At 47.0% G+C, this 16,994-nt stretch overlaps 2 protein-coding genes across 8 annotated transcripts in view; one reads left to right on the top strand and one right to left on the bottom strand.

Moving 5' to 3' along the window:
* Positions 1-12,319, bottom strand: part of LOC136621562 (beta-1,3-galactosyltransferase 2-like) — a 57,188-nt gene extending 44,869 nt beyond the window's left edge. For all 5 annotated transcript variants that reach the window (XM_066597100.1, XM_066597102.1, XM_066597099.1 and 2 more), the window contains exon 1: positions 12,141-12,319. The gene's annotated coding sequence lies outside the window, so the exon portion shown is untranslated. The remainder of the gene's footprint in view (positions 1-12,140) is intronic.
* Positions 12,320-12,609: 290 nt separating this feature from the next.
* LOC136619983 (uncharacterized) overlaps positions 12,610-16,994 on the top strand; it is a 37,752-nt gene continuing 33,367 nt past the window's right edge. Inside the window, exon 1 of one of the 3 annotated variants that reach the window (XM_066594710.1) lies at positions 12,610-12,865. In XM_066594710.1, the coding sequence (XP_066450807.1) occupies positions 12,717-12,865 (149 nt within the window). In that variant the 5' untranslated portion in view covers positions 12,610-12,716. Of the gene's footprint in view, positions 13,016-16,994 lie in introns of all 3 variants that reach the window. The other 2 variants (XM_066594709.1, XM_066594708.1) reach the window with 2 other exon arrangements.

Here is a 16,994-nt window from a genome sequence, read left to right as displayed (position 1 = left end):
GGTTGTATTCCCTCCTCAGCTTGTCAGCTTGTCATTCTAGGGGCTTGGTCACATGGGCTACAAAATCATGGAGTTAGCCGTTCAAAAAAATCGTGGCTAACTCGCAAGAAGATCCATCAATGTACGATTTCCTGTTATCAAATCTCAAACTTAATTAGCAGTGAGATTGCCTATTCACAACTGCCTGTTGGTTTAAAAAAAAAATACTAACCTTTATCTGCGCACATAAGCGCCCCAGAATATCCAAATCCATAATGTATTTGCATATGAAATTTGGTGGTCTGTCTGTCCCATGTATCCTCAAATACTATAAAGCAGCTCACTTGGCACAGATCCCACCCATCTATGCTGGCTCCCAAGCCTCGCTATGGACCTCCATTGAAGCAACGCAATTCCACCCTCATAATTGGTCTGCCCTACTTTGCACTAAATGCCCTCCCCTTTAGAAACATTGCGCCTTTTTCATTTTTCTCCATTTTGCTTTCGAGACAGGTTAGGTTCAAACTGTCCCCTCGCTCTAATCCATCACCACTCACCCCACTACTTTCTAACCCTGCTTTTTCTCCTGGCTTAGACGCTGCACAATTTATTTAGCGACAAGCTAACAAACTTACTTTGCTATATGATTTCCTCATACACCGTAAATTAATCTCATTATCATCCTTTAATAGCAAATATAAACCACCTCCGGTTGAATGGTGGAGAACAATGCAGGTTTTCCATTACTGGTCCTTCATTATGCCACCATCGGCTAAGCTGGAGATGAGCAGCATGGAAGCCATATGTACGTTCTGCCCCATTCACCCGGGCACCTTGTCTCACTTCTACAATATCCTGAACGGAACACTACAAGATTCCAAGCTCCCCTACATGCTTCAATGGGAGTCAGAATTTTAATCCTCACTGACATTAACCCCTTAAGGACCAGACACTTTTTAGGGATTTTAACCACATGGTAGTTTTACTGCCCTATTTTTTAAATATCTTTTTCACTGCCTTTTTTTTCCGATTTATTGGAGGTAAAAAGGTAAAAAAAAGATTTTTTTAACATTTCTAGTGATTAAAATTAGTATATTTACGCTAAAATAAAGTATGGAAATGGGTTCCTCATTTTGTTACAAAAGTTTTGATATATAATATGTATGGTTTTGGACTACAGGGCGCTTATAGCGACGGTTTTGGTTGGCGTCGGCTTTGGGTTATTTTTTTTCTTATGTATATATTGTTGTTTTATTCTGTTGTTTTGTTTTACTAATGTATGTAATTATGTTTTTTTACTATCTATGTCCCCAATGATGTCATATAAGACCTCTGGGGGACATTCATATGTTTTTTTGTTTTTTTTATTTGACACTTTCCCACTGTAGCTGGGGCATCCATAGGAGCCCCAGTAAGAGAGGAAAACATCCCCTGTAGTGACATTAGTCACTGGCAGAGATGGTCAGGGTCTGGTACAACCCTGCAGCTTTGCTATAGCAGGGAATCCCAGTGGTCACGTGACCCTCGGGCTCCTGTAGTAGAAGTTACACTTCCATTTTCACTTTTTAGTACACAGCGCCCATTGAGCAATGTGTACTTGGGGAAGGAGAAGGCAGAAAGGGTTAAAAACCCTTCCTCCCTTCTCCTCCGGGTTATCAGCTGTTACTAACAGCTGACAACCTGTCTTGCTTCTGATCGATTGCAGAAGCAGGAGATTTTAATCCCCGCCGTAATTTTACATACGGCTGGGCATAAAGTCCAGGACTAGGCACCGTATAGCGCCTGGTCCTAAATGGGTTAAATCGTTGGCACCACTGTTGTGAGACTTTGAGCAAAACCAGTTGGCAAGTCTACCTGACCGAGTCATCCCTAAAGGTGCTGCACAGAGCTTATCTCATTCACTGTGAGGCTCCATGCTTTTTACCCGGAGGTCTCCACTCTATGTTTCAGAGGTTGCGATGACGTGGGCACACATCACCACATTTGATGGACTTGCCCAATAGCACAGGTGGTCTGGAAAAGGGTCTCCCACCTTATCACCCCTGTTACTGGGAAGGGTCTTGGACTCAATCCCTTTATCTTATTATTGGGAGACAAACCTGTCGGTATCTGCAATGCTCCTTTTTAAACCCCTGCAATATATTATTGTGGCAGCATGTATCTCAATAGCACAACAATGGAGAAGACCAACATTCTCATTTGAGCCACTTATATCTCATTTGAATAATATCCTCCTAAACGAAAAACTTAAACTATACTTCTAGATAAAATCACTGAATTTCCAAAAGTTTGGCATCCTTGGATAGCTTTTGTTAATGTTCCAAACCTACATTACTTTGTGAGACTCTAAAAAGCAGAATGAAGTAATGAAATGACTAAAGTTTAATGATATTACCATGCTTCCCCGAAAATAAGACCTTACCTTATATTAATTTTGCCCCAAAAGAGGTACTAGTTCTTATTTTCGGGGGATGTCTTGTTTTTCTTGCCTAGCAGGCTGGGTCCACGTCCCTCCTGCTGCTCTCCACAGCTCAGACGTGCTTCCTGCAGTCCGTGGCCACTAATGATTGGTTCTTCAACTGCTACTCAGCCAATCAATGCATCGCTGGATGAACCAATGAGATGGCTGTGATAAATTTATCCAGTGCTACATTGATTGGCTAAGCAGAGGTCGAAGAACCAATCGCAGCCATCGCTCTCGGAGGTGGGATTTATGAATTCCATAACCAGGAAGTGATGTTGTACGAGCGGTCGAGGACTGCAGAAACCACGCTGAACCTGTAAGAGAGCAGCGGGAGGGACCTAGACCGAGCCTGCTAGGTGTTTTTTATATATATAGTGTAAACTAGGGCTTATTTTTGGGGTAGGGCTTATATTTTAAGTCACTCTGAAAATTAGGCTAGGGCTTATTTTCGTAGTAGGTCTTATTTTCAGGGAAACAGGGTATATAAGCTGAACTCAACCTATACGACTTGCACTGCCTGGATAGGAGAGACAATCTGAAATGTTCCTACTTCGTACAATATACAGGGCTTAGATAACATTCCCTGTATACAATGTAAAATTATTTTGTCATTTTCCTTTTGTAGTTTCTACTGTTTGACTGTTAACGATTCTCTGTACTCCAAGAGGAACTGGCTATATTGCCCTGGGAGGGGTCTGTGCGGCAGAGTGTTGCCATTTTATTAATTAAAATCCAATAAATCTTTTTTTTTTTACCTAAAAAAGCACTGCTACTCTGGGAGGAGAGAGATGAAAGGAAGCTCTGCGGGGCTTCCCTTCATCGCTGGGGACTCCCTTTATCTCAGCAGGGATGCTGGGATATCCCCATAGCAGGGAGAGAGGAATTCACCAGCAGTGAAGCTGCGGGGATGGAAGAATTCCCCTAGAGCGGGGAGAGAAGGAGGGATTCCCCCATAGCTGGGAGGGAAGGAGGGGTTCCCGTGCAGGCGAGGAGGGATTCCCCTATTCCCCTGAACACCTTCATCTTCACTGTGTGGGAATTTCTCCGGACCCATTGTGGGGAAATCCCTTTATTTCTTGCGATTTTCTGCCACAAGATTGGTCAAAATCTATTTTTTCATGCAGTAGGGAATTGCAGTTGCTGAATTGGTCCCTTGATCTTTTGCTGAACTCCGGGTCACATGTCTAGTTTATATACAGGGAAGCTCCAATCACGTTGCTACTAGTTACCTTTTAAGTGTAGAACAGATCTAGAATATTTTTATTATGACCACTATAACTGCAATAATGCCAGTGTAGGACGGCCACAATGCACACAGATTTTAGCACCTGTATGATGGCCAAAATCCCCGGCACCAGCTGTTCTACTCAAACAAACCAGTGTGTTATCGTGATCTAAGGCCAAATATCCACTTGCACGCACAGATTTCACAGCTGAATCCCGCAGCGGTATTTGTGCGTGCCTGCGAACATAGAGAGGATAAGACAGTTTCTTACCTCTCTGGATCCAGCGCGGGTCTCCTCTGTAGCAGCCGGATCTTCTTTCTTCAGCACGGCGGGGGTACGCCATCCAATGCGCGCGCCGCATGCGCAGTGCTTTTCTTTTTTTCTTTAAATCTCCTGCTTTCCCGTGGATCCGCGTCACGTCCACAATGATCTGCAGGAAAATGGAGCATGCTGCGATTTCTTCCCATGCGTGCAATCCGCAAGCCCGGGAAAAAAATCAGATCTGCATGCTTTTCACTGCCTTGCGGGTGCCCATGCATCCCTATGGGCGGCTTGATTTGGGGATCTCCCACGCGGGTGCTGCAAATCAAATCCGCCCGTGGACATTGGGTCTAAGTGTTTCAGTGGACCCCAAGAAGATTCGGGTACTCCAGCTGACCTGACAGTGCGTTCACATGTGGAGGATTTGCTGTGGATTTTGGAATTTCGCAATACAATCTGCATCAAGATCCGCACTATTTGGTTGGTTTTGGTGTGGATGCACAGCTGACGTCAACCTTTCAGTTGACGGCTTTAACAGACGAACGTGTTTGCGGAGCTTTTTGCGTGCATGAAAATCACACCCGCAAAACGTGACGAAGCGAAGCTATTGATTTCAATGGATTCGTTCTAACGGGTGTGTTTCTTGTGCGCAATAGAAAAGGTAAGCCTTGCCCTATCTTTCTGCTTTTTTTTTTGCGCGCACAATAGTACAGAGTTTAAACAGCCACTTTGACGAAGACTTATAAGTTCTTCATGCGCAAATACACTCCATATTGCGCACACATTCGTCTAATTCCTGAGAGAGTGAAATCCGTTGCATATCTGCAACAGAAAATCCCCCATAAGTCAATGCACCCTAAATTAAAGGCATGAAATCTACTACGAAATCCGTGACAAAGGGCTTAAACGCATGAATGTATTTTAGTCCCGCTATGCAGCCGTGATTATCATAGCCGCATAACAGGACAAAATTAAACAACTAATTTCAATTGATTTCAGTTGTTTAGTTTTTACTATCAGAATTCTCGCCCATTAATAGGTTGGGCGAGAAAAGATAGGGCTTGCCAACACAACCGCAGTCCGTAGCAGTGAGCGTGGTTGCGCTCACACCCATCTGCTTATTATCAGCAAAAAGAGCTTAGTAATTCTAAAATATAACCGTTATTTCTTTACAATTAAAACGCGTATACACATAAAGGGCTTATTCCGACGACTGTATATCGGCCGGGTTTTCACGCAGGGGGAGGAGGCAGGCTTGGCCGGGAGCAGTGCACTGAGCACCCGCCCTCTCTCCACCCTTTGCCACTGTTTGCAATGGGAGGGGTGGGGCGAGCTAAGTTCTGCCCCCATCCCGCCCCCTCCCATTGCAACTAGTGGCGAGGGGCAGAGAGGGGGCGGGAGCTCAGTGCACTGCTCCCAGTCTGTCCCCCCCTCCCTTTGCGGAGAGGGACAGCGTATATCGGCCAGGCGTGAAAACCCGACCGATATACGCACGTCTGAATAAGCCCATATTCTGTATTGAAGTCTGTATTTTCTGATTCCTCTATATGACTAATCGTCACCACAACTAAATGTAGGTGATATGGTTGAATGATGTTATCTTTTTGATAACAAAAATCCCTTCTATATCATTACTACATGGATTGTCACCATGCAGGGTATGTTTCAGGGTACACCTATCAGTGTGTCTAATAAGACACTGAATAATTATATTTATTCAACCTCTACATGGATTGTCACCATACAGGGTATGTTTCAGGTTACACCTATCAGTGTGTCTAATAAGACACTGAATAATTATATTTATTCAACCTCTAATACACCAACACATCAATTACCATTCTCGGATAGATATGTACACTTTATCAAATCCCATTATCCTCTGGGTAGCTTAGATATTTCATAGATAGATAGATATAGGTGAACGCCCTCACTGACTGACTGACTGATTCGCCACTAATTCTCTAACTTCCCGATGAAATTTGGCAAGAGCATTCTGTAGGTCCTAAATAGGAAAAGTAAAGGGGTCACAATTAGAAAAATCAATGCTAACTGCAAAAGTATTGGCGCACCTGGGTAATGTACCAAATCTAATTCTCTAACTTCCCGGTGTTGCACAAACATGACATTTGGGATTATCATTCTTTAGGTCCTAAATAGAAAAAGTAAAGGGGTCACAACTCTAAAATTCACTGCTAAATGCAAAAGTATTAGCACAGCCATGTAATGTACCAAATCTAATTCTCTAACTTTCCGGTGTTGCACAAACATGAAATTTGGCACGACCTTTCTTTAGGTCCTAAATAGGAAAAGTAAAGGGGACACAACTCGATTATTCAGAGCACCTGTACAGGATTTATCCTTCTATCCTGGCTGTGTTACAGTATACAACCCTTGATACGCCAGCCCGGGTGCCCTAGACCTCACCTACAACCCCTGTCCCTGCCTACTTGCCTCCGGGCAACTGGGCGGCGATTCCTTCTCTCACTAGGGACTGAAAAAGGGACGCTGCCGTACTTGGATGGAAAGGGCAGATGTAAATAACCAACATAAACAATACTAAGCAGAACTGAGGCAGATGGAAAAACCCAGCGGATAATAGCAAAGTATAGCAGACAAGATGACAGAGGCAGGAGACCAACCGAGGCAGAAAAGCTAGCACACTGAGGGAAACCAATAACTGGCAGTGATTGCCAGTCTCTGCCCGACCTTTAAACAAAAGCCTCTGCCCAGGGGCGTAGAGAGGGAGACAGCCAACTCCCAACAGAACATAATAAAAGGGAGCTCGTGCACGGCAGCTGTACTCACAGGTGTGCGCACACGGCGCCGCGTGCCACCGGCACCACGCCGGCCAGGCACCCGCGCCCCCGGCAGCCGGACAAAAAGCTGGGGGGACACGCCCCAACTGCCGGACCCTGCACACCGTCGCCCCAGGAGGACCAGCAACCGCCGCACGGTAACAGGCTGTCTATAGTAGTAATTGGTCAGAATGAGTAGCTATTCTACCTTTCAGCACAGGCTTTAACCCTTATTTTCACTTTGCTTTACTATGGACTAGTAACTTCAGATATTCAAGAAGTATTCATCTGTTTTAAGAGAGTGGTTTGTTATGTACACTAGAGTATAAGCACATTTACGCCGCATATTTGCGCAATGTGCATTACATATTTGGGCGCGCATGTGTGTGTGTGTTTTACTGTGCTTTTTTGCTCAAGCAAACCTTGCGTGATACAGTCCTGTGGATTTTGATACAGAATTTACCGCTGCTTGCAGTGCATCCTGGGTGCTAATTCCGGCTTGTGCAAAAGGTCCCATAAATCCGGCCGCATAACGGGCCGAAACAAAACCACTGATTTCAATAGTTTTATTTTCATTACCCGTCTCCCAAAGTTAGAAAAGTCCGAGTGGAAAGAAAAATCCGTTGAAGCACAACTATACTCCGTCTGTTTCTGCCCTTCATCGGCTGCTGTAGATTCCTGTTCCGCAGCCTGCCATGTACACATGCGGATTTTGGTGCAGACTTTCCCGCATCTTTAGATGCATCTTGCAGAAATATTCTGAACGTGTGAAGGTCTCTTAGGGACCCTTCAGACAGGAAGAATTCTCCTGGGGAATTCTGTACAAAAATCTGCAGAACTAAGAACTTCAACGGACGAGTGTGTAATGCGGTACGCTCATTCCTACGCAATTTATTTGCGCAATGAACAAGTGTATTTAGCGCTCGTGCTGCACAAATACGGAGCGTGTCACTGCAGACACTGCTCGCTCCGTACCCTTGCCCTGATTTAAAAGGTTAATTTGCCTAATGAGGTGCCAGTGATTGCAGGTATGCGCTGCATTTAGCGGGCAGATGTGCGTGTTTGCAGACCTCTATGGGGTTCTTCGGTATGCAAACACTCACAAGATAAGGCAGGTCCTATTATATTGTGTCCGCTAAAGCAACTGACACAAAAAAAAAAGAGATGTGAGAATGAACCCATGGAAGTCAATGGATTCAACGCTCTGCGTCATGTGCGTGGGAGTGTCGCACATGCAAAACTGTGGTGTATCGCACTCATCTGTTTAAGCACTGACTGTGGATTCTGCTCCAGAATTGCAGGCTGATTTAAGCTGTTTGCATCAAAATATGCATAGCGCAATGCAGGAATGAAGCCGCACATGGAGCCGTGCGGAAATGAAGCCGCACACTGAGCCGTGCAGAAATGAAACCGCACACGGAGCCGTGCAGGAGTGAATCCACACACAGAGCCGTGCAGGAATGAAGCCACACACGGAGCTGTGCAGGAATGAAGCCGCACATGGAGCCGTGCGGAAATGAAGCCGCACACTGAGCCGTGCAGAAATGAAGCCGCACACGGAGCCGTGCAGGAATGAAGCCACACACAGAGCCGTGCAGGAATGAAGCCGCACACGGAGCCGTGCAGGAGTGAATCCACACACAGAGCCGTGCAGGAATGAAGCCGCACACGGAGCTGTGCGGAAATGAAGCCGCACACGAAGTCGTGCAGGAATGAAGCCGCACATGGAGCCGTGCAGGAATGAAGCCGCACACGAAGTCGTGCAGGAATGAAGCCGCACATGGAGCCGTGCAGGAATGAAGCCACACACGGAGCTGTGCAGGAATGAAGCCGCACATGGAGCCGTGCGGAAATGAAGCCGCACACTGAGCCGTGCAGAAATGAAGCCGCACACTGAGCCGTGCAGAAATGAAGCCGCACACGGAGCCGTGCAGGAATGAAGCCACACACAGAGCCGTGCAGGAATGAAGCCGCACACGGAGCCGTGCAGGAGTGAATCCACACACAGAGCCGTGCAGGAATGAAGCCGCACACGGAGCTGTGCGGAAATGAAGCCGCACACGAAGTCGTGCAGGAATGAAGCCGCACATGGAGCCGTGCAGGAATGAAGCCGCACACGGAGCCATGCAAGAATGAAGCCGCACACGGAGCCGTGCAGGAATGAAGCCGCACACGGAGCCGTGCAGGAATGAAGCCGCACACGGAGCCGTGCAGGAATAAAGCCACACACGGAGCCGTGCAGGAATGAAGCCGCACACGGAGCCGTGCAGGAATGAAGCCGCACACGGAGCCGTGCAGGAATGAAGCCGCACACGGAGCCGTGCAGGAATAAAGCCACACACGGAGCCGTGCAGGAATGAAGCCACACATTGAGCCGTGCAGGAATTAAGCCGCCCACGGAGCTGTGCGGGAATGAAGCCGCGCACAGAGCAGTGTGGGAATGAAGCCACACACAGAGTCGTGCAGCAATGAAGACGCACATGGAGCCGTGCGGGAATGAAGCTGCACACGAAGCCGTGCAGGAATGAAGCCGCAGACGGAGCCGTGCAGGAGTGAAGCCGCACATAGAGCCGTGCAGGAATGAAGCCGCACACAGAGCCGTGCAAGAATGAAGCCGCACACGGAGCCGTGCGGGAATGAAGCCACACACTGAGCCGTGCAGGAATGAAGCCGCACCCGGAGCCGTGCAGGAATGAAGCCACACACGGAGCCGTGCAGGAATGAAGACGCACACTGAGCCATGCAGGAATGAAGCCACACACTGAGCCGTGCGGGAATGAAGCCGCACACGGAGCTGTGTGGGAATGAAGACGCACACTGAGCTGTGCAGGAATGAAGACGCACACGGAGCCGTGTGGGAATGAAGCCACACACTGAGCCGTGCGGGAATGAACCCGCACACGGAGCCATGCGGTAATGAAGCCGCACATGGAGCCGTGCAGTAATGAAGCCGCACACGGAGCCGTGCAGTAATGAAGCCTCACATGGAGCCGTGCAGTAATGAAGCCTCACATGGAGCCGTGCAGTAATGAAGCTGCACCCAGAGCTGTGCATACACGGTTAAATGAAAAAAAGTTTGATTAGTAACACCATTCAGATAACTGGGACAGTTGAAGGCATTTCAGCGACAAACATTCGCTGTGTGAACCACCAAGAGTCATTTTAATGCAACATTCCCGTTAAGAGTGACTACCCACTTACGTTTTTCTTGCGCTTTTTTTCACGCGATATCGCTGCGTTTTTTTCACCCAATTGTCAATAGGGACGCATCGCAAGTTGGTGCTTTGCAATTTTTGTGAGCTGCGTTTTTAACATTAAAAAGTCCCATTGACAATCGCGTGAAAAAAACGCAGCGATATCGCGTGAAAAAAAATGCGCAAGAAAAACACAAGTGGGTATTCACCCCTAAATGAATTTCTTGTAGACCTCTAGTTTACCAATTGTGACCAGTAGGAGGTAATATTTTACTATAGCATTTCTGCCTGAGGGGAGGAATATCTACTGGTGTGATTAGCTTGTCGTTACAGGTAATGACAGCCGTCATGTCAGATTCGTCAGATTGGTCAAATTGCCTTCTGCTATACAGATCAGTATGAGGAACATCTGCGCCATCAGCAGCAATATGGGGAGAGGCTGAAGATTTCCCAGGAAACCCCTTAGACCGCTGTCACACGGGCTACAGAATCGTGTTTGCGTTACAATGGCGTCCGTCACATTAGCAATGTTTGTACTGATACTATGTTGCGAGAAAAAAGATCACGGCATGCTGTATCTTTCTGCAATTTTTAATGCCTTTGTATCTCCCATGTTTCCCTAAGCATTTCCCCCTTGTTTACTGCATCGCATGACGAACTTGCCATTTTCATGCGATGTGATTTTAACGTTAGAATCTCCTATTGACTTTTGCGATTAAAAAAAATCACGCAATTTTATCGCAGGCGGCAGCGATGCGAGATTATTCCCAAGAAAAAGCATCTCTCATGCTACAAAATCACGGAGACAAAGCTGCACAATATCACCGCGATTTTGTAGCGGCGATATCACGATCGCCCGTGTGAAAGAGGCCTTGATTGAGAACGCGGTCTTTTTTTTTTCATTTTCGTTTTTGTCTTGACACTTTTAAAAAAAAATCATAACTTTTCTTCATCCATCACTGTAGCTGTCTGAGGGCTTGTGTTTTTCGGGAATACTTTTCAGTAAGACTGATGTACTAATATATGGTACATAATTATAATGCACTACCTTATAATGTACTGCAAGACTTTTTTAGAAAATTCTAAGTAGAATGAAATGGCAAAAAATATAAAAATTCCGCCACCTTTGTAGGGTCTAGCCTTTATGGCGCACATTCTGCAGCAAAAGTGACCGGCTAACTTTATTCTATAGGTCAGTACAATTACGGCTATACACTTTTTTTTTTTTGCTACTCTTTAAAATCTTTTTTTTACATTTTTCTTTGAGATGGGGTGACCAAAAAAAACGCAATTCTGCTTTGTTATTTTTTTCCTCTCCTGGCAACGTTCACTGTGCGGGGTAAATAATGCGTTACTTTCATAGATCGGATGTTTATGGACACATTAATACCAAATATGTTTGATTTTTGTTTGTTTTTTTTAGTTATTTTTTTATTATATATATATATAAATATATATATATATGACAAAAGTTTTTTCTAACTTTTACCCTTTATTTTTTTTTAATAATTGTTAAAACTTTTTTTTTAAACTTATTCTTACATTATTTTTAAGTCCCCATGTGGGACAAGAACTTGCGATGGTTTGATCGCTTCTGCAATATGATGTAATACCATTGTGCATGGGAGGAGGGTGCATTCGGAAACCCTCCTCCCTTCCCAAACTCTGATCGGGGCATTTAAAAGAGTTTTACTGCGGCATGTAAAGGGTTAACAGCTGCGATTAACGATGGTGCTGATCGGAGGTATTGCGGGTGGGTGACAGCTGTAAGAAACAGCCCTCTGATCCCCCTCCATACAAACCCCAAACCTCCATGACATAAATGTACACCTTCAGCATTAAGGGGTTAACGTCCAGGTCCCTTGGTAAGGACTGATGCTGAGGAAGGGTGCACATGATGGTGGCACCGGAGAGGATGAGGCTAGTGATGTATGGACCCAGCTGCAGTTTGCACAGTACTTTCGGACAGCCCCATGGGGGTAAAGGTGTGCCCCTCTCCTATGGACCCCCGACTCCTCACCTCTGCACAGATTGGGTGAAGGAGAGCCCACCAATACCTGCCTCCTCCATAGCCTTCACTGGCAGCAGCCCCTTCCCACTATAGTATATGTAGCAGTGAGGTGATATCAGCATGCAGATACACAGGGGACCCCCAGACTTGACTCTTACTGATGGCCACCGGTCCAGTATACCCCCCGCAGGACACGGGATAACTCACCCGCTGCGCTGCTTCTCACTCCGGGGATGAAAGTCCTCTCCCAGCCCTCTCAGAGCCGCACATGGCACTGCCCGTCCCTTCTATGGAATGCTTGTCCCCGACGGCGCCACTTCCCTGCAGCCTACATGACGAGCGTGCACCGCCCGGGAACTGCCCGTCGGCTGTTCACCTTAGCCGCGTCCCAACCACTCCCTGCTTATACCGTGTGTTCACAGGCGCCCTGCCCGCTCAGCGCTGGCAGTGCCATCACCTCAGCCGTGTCCCAACGACTCCCTGTTTGTACCGTGTAACACAGCCGCCCTGCCCGCCTCAGCCCTCCGCGCTGGCAGTGCCATCACCTTAGCCGCGTCCCAACCACTCCCTGCTTATACCGTGTGTTCACAGCCACCCTGCCCGCTCAGCGCTGGCAGTGCCATCACCTCAGCCGTGTCCCAACGACTCCCTGCTTATACCGTGTGTTCACAGCCGCCCTGCCCGCTCAGCCCTGACAGTCCCATCGCCTCACAAACTGGGGGCTGAAGTAAAACTCTAGTGCTATTCCTAATCAGGACCCCCGCATGCCTGTCTGAGCCCCTCATGCAATCTGCTGAAGAGGAGACCATTAGGCTGGGTTCATACAGGACTGATTTCCAGCGGAAAGCCGCGCAGTGGACAGTCCATTGCAGGTCAGCCGCGCAGTGGACATTCCGTCGCAGGTCAGCCGTGCAGTGGACATTCCGTCGCAGGTCAGCCGCGCAGTGGACATTCCATCGCAGGTCAGCCGTGCAGTGGACATTCCGTCGCAGGTCAGCCGCGCAGTGGACATTCCGTCGCAGGTCAGCCGCGCAGTGGACATTCCGTCGCAGGTCAGCCGCGCAGTGGACATTCCGTCGCAGGTCAGCCGCGCAGTGGACATTCCATCGCAGCTCAGCCGCGCAGTGGACATTCCGTCGCAGGTCAGCCGTGCACTGGACATTCCGTCGCAGGTCAGCCACGCAGTGGACATTCCGTCGCAGGTCAGCCGCTGAATGCCTGCCTTGAAGCGGGTTTCATCGCAAATTCCTGAGTGGAATTCACTGGCTGCACGCAGGCATATTTGCATTGTGGAATCAGAAGCGGGCGTCCGCCTCCAGATTCCGCAGCAAATACCGCCCATAGCATGCTATGGAAAACCGCTTTTTCCTTTACGCAAGCGGATATCAATTGCAATTTTCCGCTTGTGCAGGAAAACTTGCAGCGTGGTCTATTTTTTGCGGGCTCCGCGCAGACGGCTTCGATTGAGGTCAATGGAAGCCATTCAACCTGTAACCCTTCTGCAATTAACATTGCGGAAAGGTTGCGGATTCTGCATCCTGGCTAAGCGATGACACAGGAGGAACAGGAGTTTTAAAAAATAAATCTATACTGCGTATGTCCGATGGCGAACCGTGCGGACCATCTGGTTGTGTGCAGCCGGCCTAATTGCGAGGGGTGGGTTCCGGAGCAGATAAGGCGACATAATTGACATGTCACGGGTTTACATTCCACGCCGCAGGTCAGTTTCCGCACAGGTTTTGTGCAGATTATTTCCACACCTTGTGGACAAGATTTTCAAAATCTTGTCCACTTTGCTGACACTGTAAATGCAGCGGAATTTCTGCCCCGCATGAACCCAGCCTTGGGCTAGGTCCACATGGGCGATCGCAATTTAGCGGCGAGAAAATCGCGACTTTGTTCCCATGATTTTTGGCCGTCAGAAATGCTTTTTTTTTTTACGAATGATCTCCCTTCGCATTGCTGCCACCCGCGATAAAATTGCACAATGCAAATGCGCGGTTGTTATTGCGAAAGTCAATAGGAATTTCAAATTAAAATCGCAACACAAGTTTGTAGCATTGTGATGCGATAAAAAGGAGTCTGCATAGGGAAACACGAGAGATAAAAAAAAATCGCACATCGCAGAAAAATAGAGCACGAGTGAAAATATCGCAGATGGGAAGGAAACCATTGAAAATCATTGGTCTTATAATCTGCTTTTTTACTAACTTTCGCATCACACGAAAATTGCACGATTTTCTCACCCGTGTGAAACCACCCTTAGGTTGTGGTCACACGCAGAAATCTCACGGAATGACCACAGCGGGACTGCACGGAAATTCCAAGAGATTTCCGCGACAGGGAAGCATCTTCAAAACCCGCCCCGTCCGGTTCTCAGGTGCAATATGTGCCAGAAAGCGAGTGCGTTTTCAACAGTAAATCTGCCCGATTGTTTTTACGATTGTTTATCTCCATTGCTGGTATGTGCCTGTACCAGGATGCCAACCATCTAGAAATTCCTGGGCAGTCCGTAAAACCACGGAATGTTTTACCAGTGTCTGTGAAAAATATCAGATGTTTTTATGAAGTTATTCCATTATTTTGCAGCTCCCTGTAACTCCCGGTAATGAGTTCATGTCGGTATCCGACCTACAGAATGTTTCACTTAGAATCCTTATTGTTTCTCCAATGTGTCCGGTAAACTATTGGTGAGCTGGGATTTTTTTTGATATGTTGTCCAAGAATATAAAAAATTGAGGTTAGTAAGCCTGCTCTGTACAATGTTCAATCTTAATCATTTGACCCCTAAGGACCAGGGTATTTTGGTCGTGAAGGAACAGACATTTTTTAGGGATTTTACACATGGGGTGATCTTACTGCCCTATGGTTTATTTTTCACCTACCAAAATAATTTTGTCAGCGTTTTTTTTCATGGCGGCATATACGGCTATTGTTTATGTCCTTCTTTAATGACTTTCTTTTCCATTTTTTTTAGTTTTATTTTGGGTAAAAAGTAGAGATGAGCGAGCACCAAAATGCTCGGGTGCTCGTTACTCGGGACGAAATTATCGCGATGCTCGAGGGTTCGTTTCGAGTAACGAACCCCATTGAAGTCAATGGGCGACCCGAGCATTTTTGTATATCGCCGTTGCTCACTAAGGTTTTCGTTTGTGAAAATCTGGGCAATTCAACAAAGTGATGGGAACGACACAGCAACGGATAGGGCAGGCGAGGGGCTACATGGTGGGCTGCATCTCAAGTTCCCAGGTCCCACTATTAAGCCACAATAGCGGCAAGAGTGCCCCCCCCCCACACTGTCAGCGTAAAGATCGTTCTCCTCTGCCATAGCTGTAACAGCTGTGGCAGAGAAGAACGATGTTTGCCCATTGAATTCAATGGAGCCAGCAATACAGCAGGTTCCACTGAAAGCAATGGGCTGCTGGCGAGCGCGGGGATGAATTGTCGGGAAGGGCTTAAATATATAAGCCCTTCCCTGCAATTCATCCAGAAATGTGTTACAATAAAAATATATACCGGCGTATAAGGCGACGTGGCGTATAAGACGACCCCCCCAACTGTCACCTTATACGCCGGCAATACAGTGGAGCAAAGAATAAAAATCATTACTTACTTCTTCTGACGTATTGCGGTGCTCCTGCAGGCTGTCGCTCCCTCCTGGTTCCCGGCAGAGCATTGCTTTCTGGACGCAGGGCTTGAAATCCCCGCCTCCAGAAACACAGCCAATCACAGGCATTCAATGACATCATTGTCATTGGCTGTGATTGGCTGAAGGCACGTGTGTTTCTGGAGGCGGGGATTTAAAGCCCTTCGTAGAGAAAGCAATGCTCTGCCGGGAACCAGGAGGGAGCGACAGCCTGCAGCAGCGCCGCAGAACGTCAGAAGAAGTAAGTAATGATTTTTATTCTTTGCTCCACTGTATTGCCAGCGTATAAGGTGACAGTTGGGGGTCGTCTTATACGCCCCGTCGCCTTATATGCCGGTATATATTTTTATTGTAACACATTTCTGGATGAATTGCAGGGAAGGGCTTATATATTTAAGCCCTTCCCGACAATTCATCCTGCGATCGCCGGCAGCCCATTGCTTTCAGTGGAACCTGCTGTATTGCTGGCTCCATTGAATTCAATGGGCAAACATCGTTCTTCTCTGCCACAGCTGTTACAGCTGTGGCAGAGAAGAATGATTTGTCTTCTATATGTTCTCAATGGGGTCGGCGCTGCTGCCGCCGGCCCCATTGAGCGCATATAGAGAAGAGAACAGGAATCGCAGATCGCACATAGGTGCGATCTGCGATTTCTATGGCCTTAAGAAGGAACGTTGGGGTTCTTGAAACCTAAAATACTCCTAACACTCTCCCTATAGCAGCTCCACCAAGATACCACTTTCCCTCCTCTATGTCAGAATGCATCTGTGGCGAGCCGCGGGAGGGGCAGATTTTAATACTCGGGTGACACCTAATCTCGCCAGCCACTCACTGCAGGGGGGTGGTATAGGGCTTGAACGTCGCAGGGGGGAGTTGTAATGCCTTCCCTGTCTTTCTATTGGCCAGAAAAGCGCGCAAATTTCTCAGGGAAGAAAATGAAAGTAACTCGAACACCGCGTGGTACTCGTTACGAGTAACGAGCATCTCGAACACCCTAATACTCGAACGAGTATCAAGCTCGGACGAGTATGCTCGCTCATCTCTAGTAAAAAGTAAAAAAAAAAAGATTTTTTAAAATTTATAGTTGTTTGTTTTTTAAATGTAGTATATTTACACTAAAATAAACTATGGGAATTGGTTCCTCTTTTTGTTTTGGACGTTTTGATATATAATTTGTATAGTTTTCGATTACAGGGCGCATGTGGCGACGCTTTTCGTTGGATATTTATTTTATTGTGTAATTTTTTTAACTTATTTTTGTAACTATTCTATTTAACATCTATGACCCCCTTGATGTCATGTAAGACCTCAGGGGTTCATTCACATGGTCTTTTTTTATTACACAGTTTTACACTGTAGCTTCTCCCTTCCCCTCTGGGTCCTCGACTGCGTCTGACAGCGGAGGACTTGACCTG

The sequence above is a fragment of the Eleutherodactylus coqui genome, chromosome 3 (assembly GCF_035609145.1).
Source record: "Eleutherodactylus coqui strain aEleCoq1 chromosome 3, aEleCoq1.hap1, whole genome shotgun sequence".
NCBI classification, from domain to species: Eukaryota; Metazoa; Chordata; class Amphibia; order Anura; family Eleutherodactylidae; genus Eleutherodactylus; species Eleutherodactylus coqui.
This window is presented reverse-complemented; position numbering and strand designations above follow the sequence as displayed.